General features: G+C 32.3%; 4 protein-coding genes across 5 annotated transcripts; 2 read left to right on the forward strand and 2 right to left on the reverse strand.

Annotated features, from left to right (window-relative positions):
* Positions 1 to 29: 29 nt before the first annotated feature.
* LOC134835981 (calpain-7-like) lies at positions 30 to 3,667 on the forward strand. The gene is made up of 5 exons (XM_063851064.1): positions 30 to 340; positions 404 to 1,038; positions 2,220 to 2,447; positions 2,500 to 2,844; positions 2,902 to 3,667. Exons 1-5 carry the CDS (start codon positions 55 to 57, stop codon positions 3,589 to 3,591), a joined length of 2,184 nt encoding a protein of 727 aa, XP_063707134.1. The 5' UTR covers positions 30 to 54; the 3' UTR covers positions 3,592 to 3,667.
* Positions 3,668 to 4,365: 698 nt separating this feature from the next.
* Positions 4,366 to 6,623, reverse strand: LOC134836871 (uncharacterized). The gene is made up of 2 exons (XM_063852139.1): positions 6,448 to 6,623; positions 4,366 to 6,390 (listed from the first exon to the last, which is right to left on the reverse strand). Exons 1-2 carry the CDS (start codon positions 6,498 to 6,500, stop codon positions 4,611 to 4,613), a joined length of 1,833 nt encoding a protein of 610 aa, XP_063708209.1. The 5' UTR covers positions 6,501 to 6,623; the 3' UTR covers positions 4,366 to 4,610.
* Positions 6,624 to 6,702: 79 nt separating this feature from the next.
* On the forward strand, positions 6,703 to 8,176 carry LOC134836870 (dynein axonemal assembly factor 10). The gene is made up of 2 exons (XM_063852138.1): positions 6,703 to 7,255; positions 7,311 to 8,176. The coding sequence occupies exons 1-2, from the start codon at positions 6,981 to 6,983 to the stop codon at positions 8,143 to 8,145; spliced, it is 1,110 nt and encodes a 369-aa protein (XP_063708208.1). The 5' UTR covers positions 6,703 to 6,980; the 3' UTR covers positions 8,146 to 8,176.
* An 878-nt stretch (positions 8,177 to 9,054) lies between these two features.
* LOC134836822 (synembryn) lies at positions 9,055 to 12,741 on the reverse strand. Of its 2 annotated transcripts, none has more exons than XM_063852055.1 (4): positions 12,580 to 12,741; positions 12,166 to 12,524; positions 9,754 to 10,895; positions 9,055 to 9,224 (listed from the first exon to the last, which is right to left on the reverse strand). In XM_063852055.1, the coding sequence occupies exons 1-4, from the start codon at positions 12,658 to 12,660 to the stop codon at positions 9,187 to 9,189; spliced, it is 1,620 nt and encodes a 539-aa protein (XP_063708125.1). In that variant the 5' UTR covers positions 12,661 to 12,741; the 3' UTR covers positions 9,055 to 9,186. The 2 variants fall into 2 exon arrangements, with proteins under 2 accessions (XP_063708125.1, XP_063708128.1); XM_063852058.1 differs by having other exon boundaries at positions 9,065 to 9,224; positions 9,747 to 10,895.
* Positions 12,742 to 12,808: the final 67 nt, after the last annotated feature.

Raw genomic sequence — 12,808 nt, forward strand, 5'->3', positions numbered from 1 at the left:
TGACAGACGCGCAAAAGTCAACAAACGAAAACAAAAGATGAAAATCGGGCGAAAATGAGCGAAGCAGACACTTTTAAACTGATAAAACTCGCTCTTTCCTTCGACGAGAATGGCATGAAGAAGGAAGCGATCAAAGCTTATGCCGAAGTCGTCGAAAACATCTTGAATTTGCCGGAAGACTTGAAAGCGAAGCACAAACATTTCGCCGTTGATGCACTCGAAAGAGCGGAAAAACTCAAACAACAAGTGAATCCCGATTGGAAATCCATCCCCAATGATGTTCATGAGTCTCCTTCACGAATTACAGCAATTCCCGGCCATTCAGGACAATCCCAAAGCAGTAAGAAACTATTCTTTAAACGATGACTCATCAAATGCTTTAATAAAATTTGAATTTTTACAGCTGACTCATCGCCCGTTCGGCAAAAACCTCACTTGGAACGATCTGGATCGAAGCAAACTTACACAGAACACGAGAAAAAAGTCCTCAATTACACGTCACACATCAACAAAAAGATTTACGTTCCTTTTATGGAGATCGATGTCAATGAAAAATTCACTTTTCCGCTTCCCTTCACGGATCCAACGGGTCACTTGTTGCTCGCTGACAAACAAAAGAGAGATTTTCAGTGTTGGGCTCGCGTCAGTGAACTTTCCGAAGATCCTCAGATGATTTGTGGCGACTATCCGGATTTTTATAGCATTAAACAGACCGTTGTTTCGGATTGTAGTTTCGTCTCGAGTTTGGCAGTTGCGTCGTTGTACGAGAAAAAGTTCAATAAACAGATTTTGACGTCGATTATTTATCCGAGAAACTCGAAAGGGAAGCCCGTTTACAATCCGAGCGGGAAATATTCAGTAAAATTGCACATAAATGGGATTCCGAGGAAAGTTGTGATTGATGATTATTTGCCTGTGGGTCGACATAATCAACTGTTGTGCTCTTATTCGAATAATAAGCATGAGTTTTGGGTCTCGTTGTTGGAAAAAGCCTACATGAAAGTAATGGGAGGATACGATTTTCCGGGAAGTAATTCGGTGAGTTTTTGAAAAATTTTTAGAAAAATTAAGAAATTTAGAAAAAAAAAATTAATTGACTGGACTGTATTAACCGACAAAAATTTGCGTATATATTAGCGTTTGAGTTAATGACCAACGACAAACGCAGTAAGTTAATTTTTTAATTAATTTGATTAAATTTAATTTAAGATTTTAATGTTTTTAAAAATTTAAAATTTTTCAAGCATGAAAATAAGTTTGTATGAAAAAAATTTTTTTGAACTATTTTTAACAATCATCAAAGCGTTTGACAATTTTTGTAATTTTTTATATATATGAACACTCTTGTGTCACGCGGATTTGATATTTTTGAAAGGCTGTTCAAAATTAACCAAACAGAGATTCTTCTATGTTTCGTTGCTTAATACTTCTATTCCATTCTCATCTAATCTACCATCATTGTCCTTATACTCGTCCTCATCGTATGACGAGATCTCGAATTTGATGATGGAATCTTCGTCATTTGATGTTATGGCGCTCTCTTCGTCCTCGTACGAAAATGCGGATGCTATATTAAAACAACTTGAAATTGAAAAAATCTGTTACTTAATTTCCTTATTCTGTAGCAGGCACCTTTCGATACATGTTTTTTCTTCAGGAGACTTTTGTATGCTTCGTATTCTTCAAAACAAGACTCCGTTTCATCATAAAGTTGGTTGCTCTCTATTTGATGGCATTTTTGGTAATGTACTTTAAGGTTTTGCAGATTGCGAAATCCCTTCATTGGCCTACTATAATTTCTTAAACAATTTTTAATCACAATAAACAATTTCTATAAACTCTCCAAGCTCTTCGAAAATTGGATTTTCACATTTATCTAAAAAAATAAAAAAAAAAACTTAAGACAATATTTTAATTTAAAGGAGAGCATCACGAAAAAAAGATGATCAAAAAGGAAAAATATAGAAATTTTAAATGTTCAAAGCTTATTTTTCAAAAAAAATGCGAAAATTGAAAATTAAAAATTTTGACAGCTGTCAAAAAAAAATTAAAATCTCAAATAAAAACGCAAATTTTGATTTGTCGGATACTACAGTCCAGTTAAAACTTTTATAAATTTAATAAAAACTTAATTTGATTTTTTTTTATTTTGACAAATTTCAAATTAATGAAAAGTCGATTTCAAGCTAATTTTTCTCAATATAATTTTTTTTTTTCAGAATATTGACTTACACGCCTTAACTGGATGGATTCCCGAAAGAATTTCCATCAAGCAAAACGATGCGGATTTCAACAAAACTGCCGTCTTTGATCGCCTCAAAATCGGTTTAGAACAAGGAAGATGCCTGATTACAGTAGCGACGGGTGAAATGTCTCCAGAAGCTGAGGCTCGAACGGGTCTTGTCTCGACGCACGCCTATGCACTTTTGGATTTAAAAGAAGTCGATGTAAGAAAATTTTCAAAAAACTTCGAATTTTTTCTAACAATTTAAATTTTAGGGCGTTCAACTGATTTTACTGAAAAATCCATGGTCACATCTCCGATGGAAAGGAAATTATTCTGAGCTCGATGTCGTTCATTGGACTCCTGAAATGCAAAAACGCTTGAATTACGATCCGAAACTCGCTTCTAACTACGATAACGGCATTTTTTGGATGGATTATGCTTCGTTATTGCAATTTTTCGATGTTTTCTATGTAAATTGGAATCCCGAACTATTTCAATATACATATGTCATCCATCAAGCGTGGTCAGCAGGAATTGGGCCAACGAAAGATGCTTACAACATTGGAGAAAACCCACAATTTTCGTTAAGTGTGCCAGCTGGAATGGGCTCTGTTTGGGTAATTTTCTGATTTTTTCAATTTTTGAACATTTTTCATGCAAAAATTCGATTTTAGATTCAATTAACTCGTCACATCACAACGATCGAAGACTTTCGTGAGAATAAGGAATACATCACAGTGCTCGTTTACAAGACAAATGGCAATCGCGTTTACTATCCATACGAACCTGAGCCATTTATCGATGGAATTCGCATAAATTCGCCCCATTATTTGTGTAAAATCCGATTAGATCCAACGTCGCCGAGGAAATACACGCTCGTTGTGTCACAATATGAGAAAACGAGCACAATTTATTACACTTTGCGAGCTTTTAGTCGCACGAAATTCGATTTGAAGCAGCTAAACGACGTTTTTGCCACAAAAAAAGAACTTACGGGTGAATGGAAAGGCTCAACAGCAGGCGGATGTCCCAATCATCCAACAACTTTCAAAAATAATCCGCTCTATAAACTCACAATTGGTCCGAAATCCGAAAGTAATCTCGTGATTGAGCTTCGAGGCCCGAAAGTGTATCAAGTTGGCTTGGAATTGACGATTCACTCGTTGGAAGATAGCGAAATAACGGCGCCTTTTATCACGAAATCAACGGGAAATTATCGCTCGGGGTTTTGTGTGCTCGATTTGCACGAAATTCCCGCGGGAGTTTATCATTGCCGTCCTTCGACTTTCTTGCCGGGTCAAGAAGGTCCGTTTTTTATTACTTTTAAGAGTACGACGAACCTAACTGTTGCTAAAGTAAACTAATTTTTAAAGTTTTTTGTTAAATTTTTATTCTAACACACCTATAATAAAGACAACATTTAGATCGTTTTGAATGAAATTCAAACTTTTAAAGCTATTTTTACAAAAAATTAAAATAAATTTTTTTTTAAAGAATTTTTTTTTAAGAAAAATTTTAAAATAATTTTTTTAAAGAAAAATTTTAAAATAATTTTTTTTTTTAAGAAAAATTTTAAAATAATTTTTTTAAAAATAATTTTTTTAAAATTTTAAAATAATTTTTTTTTAATAAAAAAAAAAATTTTTTTTAGTTGAAAAAAAATTTTTAAAATAATTTTTTTTTAAGAAAAATTTTAAAATAATTTTTTTTAAGAAAAATTTTAAAATAATTTTTAAAAAAAAAATTTTAAAATAATTTTTTGAGAAAAATTTTAAAATATTTTTTTTTAAGAAAAATTTTAAAATATTTTTTTAAGAAAAATTTTAAAATAATTTTTTTAAGAAAAATTTTAAAATAATTTTTTTTAAGAAAAATTTGAAAATAATTTTTTTGAAGAAAAATTTGAAAATATTTTTTTTAAGAAAAATTTTGAAATAATATTTTTTAAGAGAAATTTAAAAAAAAAATTATATAATTTTTTAAATTAATTAAGATAAAATTTAAAGAATCAAAAAATTAATTTTAAAGAAAAACTTAAAAAAAAATAATTCAAAAAAATTTTAAAATTTTTCTTCAAAAAAAAAAATAAAAATATTTAATATTTTTGAAATTTGTATTTAATTTTTTTTTTTTTTTTAAAAATTTGAATTTCATCCAAAAACGACTCTAAAAAAAGCTTAACTATTCTTAATACTTGTACAATATTCACTTATTCTTTAAATATCACTTCAGAAATAAATTATCCTTACTTAAAGCTACGAATACGGGCGAAAGGAAATAAAAACCTACGATTGCAAAAAGTCTTCTACGAGCTATGAAGATGCAAGAACTGCTCCAAAGGAAAATGCTCTACTCTCAGTTGGAATTCTTGCGTTGCGTGCTGTTATGAGTTCTTGATGTCTTTGAAGAAAATCAATGGCGGCGGTTCAGATCGTTTAATATTCTGTCGCAGGAATGCCTTCGGATAAAAAGCTAATGGCGGCGGATCCGAACTTGGCTTTGTTGTCGTCGTCGTCGATGGCTGCTGAACTTCAATTGTAGCGGGAATTGCGAACAAATTGCTTTCTTCTGTACTTGTAACGTGTTGGGAATTGTCTGTGGCGTGTTGTTGTAACGACTGAACGCGATATGTGGCATTGGGATTCGCCGTAATTTGCGACAATTCACTAAAAGTCGCTTGAAACTCTTGCGAATTGTTCATCGACGACAGTAATTGGTCCGTATTGACGATTGTGTAAGTCAAGGGAGGGAGTTCTGTGCTATTTTTCGCTTCCAAATCATCTTCTGACGTCTCAGCATTTGTCACGGGAGCAGAAATGACGTTACTTTTGGTCCCGATCTCATCCATGGAGACTCCCGCGAACAAGGAATCGTTGATACAATGACTTGTAACTTGCAAAAACTGCAAAGGATTTCTCAAATGAACCGCCGTTTTGATCCAAAGTTGCGTCGCACTCTGAATTATCGTGTCTTGTATCAATTGTCCCTTGCCGCGAGGCAATTTGTTACCCGGCAACACTTGTTTGCTGCGTTTCGTGACTTTTGTGAAGGTTTGACGCGCAATATGCGTGATCGATTCCAACATATGCCATATCATGGGGTTCTGCAAGCCCAAAGTATGTTGCAATTCCTGATTAAAAGTCTGAATGTGGTTCGAAACGCAATGCGGAAGCGAAAAAATTGAGATTTTCGACACGCCAATCCGCATCAGCCATTGTTGCTCGATGAAATCACACAAATTCTCAAACTGGGGCGTCATAATTTTCTTCTCGACAACCCATTTTTTGATCGCCAATAGTCCGTTTCTGATGTAATTCGCCGGCAGCAACGGCAAAACGAGCAACATCTTAATCGCCGACGTCACATAACCCTTATTTTGTTTCAGCATCTTCAAAAGTCGCATCCGATGAAGTACGGCGCTCGTGTAATGGAAGTAATACAAGCGACAAGTAGCTTCGGGGAACGTTTGGGACAACGCCGAGATCATATCGCTGTCGTAATTGCTGAAAATATTGCTCGGCGACAACGGGATTTGCTCCTTCAGGTAGGCAAAAATCGCGGAATAGATTGAATGCGACTTGACAGTCAAAACAATGAACACGATGGGATAATTTTGCTGTTGCTGCACCGCATGAATCGTCAAAATGGAATAATTAAAGTTCGGCGGAGCTGGTTCCGATTTGATTGAATGATCAACATGAATCTCCTCGATCTTGCCGAGTTTCTCCAACGTTTTGTGATGCATGAAAATGAGGCAAGTAGCGTCTTCGAGCATGATTGTCGTCTTAAATAAATTTTCCTTGTCATTTCCGCAGCTTATATAAAACATACTTGACGATCCGAGGATTTCCGACAACTCGCGAATCGTCGTACAACTCGTCGGCGGCTGTTTTCTTCGCGCTTTTCGCATGCAACTTTCCGCTTGTGTGAAAGAATAGATCATCGCAGCATCAGAATGTCGTTGAGTCGCCTCCTCCCAATAAATTGTGTACAATTCGGTGCGTTCTTTTTGCGCCCGTTGCGTCAAAACTTTGCGAAATTTATCAACTAAAGCGCGATCTGGCTCCGCGGGATGACTATGAGGCGTCGAACTTCGTAATTGACCATTTTCGACGACGCAACGCCCTGAGCAATTCGATTTGTAGCGACGACATCGAAAATATCTGAAAGGAAAATTTCATTATTTTTATGGGAAAGTGAAAAATTACAATTTTACTCACTTTGTATTCCCTTTTTTGTATGCAAGCCAATATTTGTAACCCTCCGCGTACATCGTACGGCACGATTTTCTTTAAAATTTTCACTCTGAACACCTAAAAAGTGTTTTTTTCCTCGAATTTCATGAAATTAACTTCACTTTTGTTTTTACTTTTTCCCAGCTTGAACGAATTTTTTGTGATTTTCATCCCAGCTGACACGTTTTTTGTGATAAGTGATAGGTTGAATTAGAAAATCGCGATTTTTGATAGCTGACGATAGCTGTAGCAAATTTGGGAAATCCATTTATCAATTTTGGGTATCACTTAGCAATTTCCATTTCGGAGGCTATTTCGGGCTCCTGTGAGGCCAATTTGCTGTTTTTCTGAAGGATTTTGGAGATCAAAACTATTCTCTTGATATTTTTTCATTATTTTTCATTTAATTATTGATAATTTGGCTACATTTCCCAAAATTGCGTATCGCAGCAACCGCCGAATCGTATCGATAAAACATCTTTTATGATGAAAAAAAGTTAAAATACGGAAGAACAGCGATGGATAAGCCTCAAGTCATCACGTTAATCGAAAAATCTCTCAATTACTCCGTCTTTGATGTCAAATGGATTCCGTGTTCAGCGAAATTTGTCGTTCTCGGCTCGCGACCCAAAGGAACAGGCGTTATTGAAGTTTACGAGCTCAATGACGATCAAGCGGATTTGGTTAAGGAAATTGAGCAAAAGGCTTCTTTGCGATGCGGCACCTTTGGAGCGACCAGTATACGTGATTCGCATTTAGCTACCGGCGATTTTGGGGGAAAACTTTCCGTTTTGTGAGTTAATTTCATTAAATTTTAAAAAAATTCATTTAAAAAAATTTTTTTTTAGAAATCTCGAACGTTCAGAGGCAATTTATGAAGTCCCCGATGCTCACAGTGACATTATCAACTGCATCGATGGCGTTGCAGGACAAAGTATTGATTGCGGAGCGCCCGAAATTGTCACGGGAAGTCGCGATGGCAAAGTTAAAGTTTGGGATGTGCGGCAAAAAGATGTTCCCGTGGCTTGTATGGCAGCTGAAGACACGACAAAAGTCACTCGCGATTGTTGGGCAGTTGCTTTCGGGGATTCTTATAATGCTGTCGAACGAATTGTTGCTGCGGGTTACGACAATGGAGACTTGAAGCTCTTTGATTTGCGGAATATGTCAGTGAGATGGGAGACAAATCTGAGAAATGGGATTTGCGGCATCGAATTTGATCGAAAAGACATCAAAATGAACAAAATGGTCGTTTGCACGCTCGAAGGCGGATTGAATGTGTATGACATGAAAACGCAACATCCGACAAAGGGGTTCGCTTGTGTCAAAGAAAAGAATGCCGGCAGATCGTTAGGGAGTCATGGCGTGATTTCCGGAGCTAAAGCGACGGTTTGGACCATTCGTCATTTGCCGCAAATGCGAGATATTTTCATGTCGGGCGGCGGCAGCGGAAGTATTCGCATTTGGAATTACGAGTATCCGAGTAAAAGAGTTCAAACGTCGTCGGAGGGAGTTTCGCAGGGGGTTGCGGGAACGTTAAGCATGATAAATGCAACGACATTGTCAACGCAACCGATTAACAGTTTCGATTGGAATACGGATTTTGAAGGGTTGGCTGTTTGTGGCGCCTTTGATCAGACTGTGAGAGTGCTCATGACGACAAAACTCAATTTGTACAAATAAAATTTAAGAAATTTCAATTATTTTCATAGAAAAATTACTTGAGATTTTTTTGATAATTTTCGCATAAAGGCTTCTGAAAATAAAATTTTCGAAAAAAAAACTGAACTTTAATGGCAAATTTCAAAAAAAAAATTATAGCGAATTTCAAATTTGTAAAGTTTTTATAGCAAATTTCGATAATCGAATAGTTTTATAGCATAATTCGCAAAATTTAAAAAGTTCTTATGAAAAATTTTAAAATCTAAAAAATCTGAAAAAACAAGTTTTGAAAATTTCAAATTTTTTATAGGGAATTTCAAACATTTGAAAATTTTTATAGCGAATTACTAAATTTGAAAAAATTTACAAAACAAATTTTAAGAATTAAGTTTTTATAAAAAATTTCGAGAAAATGAAAAGTTTTTATATCAAATTTGGACATTCTGAAGAATTTTTACAGCAAATTTTTTATAGAAAAAAATTGTGAGCAAAGTTCAATTTTTATGATATTTTTACACTTTATAAAAATCTGAAAAGTTTTAATTTCAGTTTTTATATATGAAGTTTCAAAATTTGTTAAAGTTGATTTATTAAAAAATTTGCTATAAAAATTTGTTTGCCATAAAAAATCTCTTGATATCAAAATAAAACTCAAAAATGTAAATTTTACTATATATTTTTATTTATTAATTTTATTTTCATTTTTTGTATAATTTCTCTCGAAAAATGAAATTTACATTGATATTTTTTTTAAAGATTTAAATTTGTTTGGCTCTTAAACATTTACTGAGCTTGATTTTTCCTTTAAATTGTTTGTTTAGTACATTTTAAAAATTATTTTAAATAAAAAAATAGAAAAAATAGGAACAACACAAATTGGTGCAAAAATCGTCTGTGAACATTGAATATTTTTTTTAATTTTTGCTATAGACAACTATTGATTTTTTTTTTATTTTATTAAATTTAAGTTAAGTTTAAGTTACGACAAGACACACACATAAATAGTGACATATGATACTTATAATGTTAACTCACATCCAGCTTTCGTTTAAAAATTATTTTTCATTTTTTTTTAAGACTTTCTCTTTGGAACGTTTGCTCTAAAATATCACATATTAAATTGCCGAATGTTCATTTAGTGTTTAAAAAAAAGTCAAATTTACGGTAAAAAATTATTTTATGAATTTCACATGAAATGAATGATGTTGAGATATCATGTAGTCAGAAATCAAATTATTATTTAAAAAAAATTAAATTAATTTATTTTGTTTTAATTATGATTTTTAGGCTTTAAAAAATAAATTTTTAAAAAATTAATAAAAATTTAAAAATTTTTTAAAATTAATAAAAATTTAAAATTAATTTTTAAAAAATTTAAAAATTTAAAATTAATTTTTAAAAAATAAAAAAAAAAAATTAAAAAAAAAATAAAAAAAAAATTAAAAAAAAAATTAAAAAAATTTTTTAACAAAAATTAATAAAAAAAAAAATTTTTTTTAAAAAAAAAATGTAATTTTTTTAACTTCAAAAAATTCTTTTAAATCGAACGACATGATTTTTCAACATGATTCATTCCGAAATTCATCTAATTTTGTGTTTTTGTGAAGACGTGAGTCATTTACGATTTACGTTTGTGAGCTCTTTGCTGTTCCGGAATCTCTTCTTGCAGCTCGAGGATATGATCAACTGGTTCAGGACGTCCATCAGGACCTATTTTGCACGGTTTAACGACGCCACTTCTGTTCAATTTGTCCATCAGCTGCACGAGTTTCATCGCTTCATATTCCTTCTGTTCGTCGCTCATGCCATCAAGCGGATTCGCATGCGGCGGCTCATAACATCCGAGAACGGGATTGATTTTATCTTGAATTTGCTTGTATTCTTCCGTATCGGAGTCTTCGCTATCTGACGAATAATCGGCAATCGGGTTACTTCGACCTGCCAACAATCCTCGATTCGCGAAAAGTCCCGCAGCGTTTCCGTATCCCGTGTATTTAATCATTCGACCGACATTTTCCTTGCAAAGCACGAACAAAAGTTCCGCCGAGAGATCCGCAAGTTGTGTCGCGGGATTTGTGAGCAATTTGCATAAATGATTTCGCAGTTCGTTGCCTTCTTCGGGACGTTTGCTGACTTCACGGAGCGGCGGAAGGATCACGGACCGGATATAACGTCGCATCACGGCACTGCATTTGACACATTTGACGAGATCCGTCAGCACGGGACTCAAAATCTCGTATTGCGAGAGTTTTTCGCGATTTCCCTCGAACTTTTCGCGCATATATTCGATCAAAATGTCGATCGCTTCGGTGTTGTAGCCCTCGAAATGCTTCACGTTACTCGCTTCGTCGGGAATTTGTTGGATGAGTTCCGTGTAACAAGCGGTCGGGATACTCGTGAGCAAGTTGATGATATTTGTACGGAGTTCGTTCAATTTTTCCTTGGATCGCGTGCGACACAAAATCAGTTCGTGCATGACGATTGCCAAACGATTGAACGAAGATTCCTCTTCTTCCTCCGTTGAGACGGTTGTTGGGTTGCGAACTGTCAAGTTGAATAATACTTTGAGGACTTCGTTGATCAGGTCGACTTCCTTGTCGAAGAGTTCTTTGGTGTCGTTGCTTCGCATGATGACATCGAGCGTTTCCACGAGATATGTTAAGCCATGATAGTCGTCGCGTACCTTTGTTCGAACATTTTCATTGAGCGCCGTGATGAGAAAGAGCAGTTTCATGTCGAAATAGTAAATTTCGTATTCCGTCATTTGTTCTCTGTGCGGAAAAAAAAATAAAGAAAAATTATTTAAATTTTTATAAAAAAAAAAAAAAAAATAATTAAATTTTTATGAAAAAAAAATTATTTGAATTTTTATGAAAAAAAAATGTTTAAATTTTTATAAAAAAAATTATTTAAATTTTTATAAAAAAAAAATAATTCAATTTAATTTTTTTTATTATTTTAAGATATTTTTATAATTAAAAAAAAATAAGGAAAAATTTAAAATTTTATAAAAAAAAATTGTAAAAAAAAGTTTAATATTTTTTTTTAAAGTTAAAATTAGTTTTTTTTAATGAATCCATAAAAGTGTTTTTCAAAAATTTAATGAAAAATTTTTAAAAAGTGAAAATTTTAAAAACAAAAATTTTTTTTAAAACTTTTTTAAAAGTGAAAAATGCAAACAAAATATTTTTCTCACAAAAGATGAAAATAAGGTATTTAAAAAAATCTTTTAATTAATTTGTATTTAAATTTTTAACAAAATAAAAAATTATCTTAATTAAAAAAAATTATTAAAATTTAAAAAAAAATTAAAAATTAAAATGAAAAAAATATTTTAAATGTTTATAAAAAAAAAAATATTTTAAATTAATTTTATTTTTAATTATTTTAAGATAAATATCTTAATAACTAAAAAAATATTTTTTTCAAATTAATTATTTTTTTAATATATTAAAGATAAATTTTTACTTTTTTTATTTAAAAAATTCATAAAAAAAATTTTTTTTAGAAATTTTATGAAAAAATTTTCAAATAGTGAAAAATTAATATTCTAAAGTTCCTTTTCAAATTTTTTTATCAAAGAAAAAAAAAATAATAATAAAAATTATTTTTAAAAAATTCTTTTAGTTGATTTGTTTATTTTTTCTACAAAAAGAGAAAATATTTTACTTTTTGAAATTTTTAAAAATTAAAAAAAAATATATAATTTTTCATAATTGTGAAAAAAATTTTTAAAATGTTTAATTTTCAAATTTTTTTTTTTATGAAAAATCAAATATTTATTTTTCATTTTCAAAGAAATTTTTCAAGAATTAAATTATTTTTTGCCATGAGTTTTTGACACTCATAAGAAAAAAAAAATTCAAAAATTTTCATTTTTTGACTAAAATTTTCATGAATTTCCCTAAAAAGTAATATTTAAAAGTTCAAATTGACATATTTTTACAAAAAAAAAAAAACTTTTTGTAAAATTCTGAAAAAAAATTTCTCCATAAAAATCATAAATTTCATATAAAATTAATAAAATTTTCCATCACTCACTTGTAAGTTTTCAGTCTATTGACGATGCCCTCGATCGACGCGTTCCTCAAACACATTTCCTGACACTTTGTACTTTGGAAAACCAAATTGCACAAACACTTCAACGCCTCAATCTGCACACTATTCACGGCCTTGTAATTTTTCGCCCCAATATTCGCTACATTCAGCAACGAATCCAGCTGTTCATCTTGCAGGCAGTCATTAATGTAGGTCTTATCGCGCGAGCAAATCCGTAACGTTGCGAGACACTGCATGTGAATGCTGCTCGTGGGAGACTTCAAGTAGACAAAAAGCGCGTTCCAAATGCGAGTCCATTGCCCGGATGTCGTGAGAAATTGCAAATCGAAAGTTTGTGAATGCTGAAAAAAAATTTTTTTTCACGAAAATTTCTCAAAACAAAAATTCAATTTTTACCTTTTCAATGAAGTTATCGAGAACAGGCTTGGCTTTTGACTCGTCGCCGCTCTCGAGCGCTTCCAAATCTTGTTTATTCATCGTGTGTGACGCGTTTTTGTGATGTGGTATGAGCAATGCAACAGGAAACTAAATTAATTTTTTATCAATTTTCCATTTTTCTCCATCTCTCGGTCGAATTATCAATTTCATTCGTCTCACTTCCAACAGCTGATCTGCCCCAGCATGC

Source organism: Culicoides brevitarsis, chromosome 1, assembly GCF_036172545.1.
Source record: "Culicoides brevitarsis isolate CSIRO-B50_1 chromosome 1, AGI_CSIRO_Cbre_v1, whole genome shotgun sequence".
NCBI lineage: Eukaryota > Metazoa > Arthropoda > Insecta > Diptera > Ceratopogonidae > Culicoides > Culicoides brevitarsis.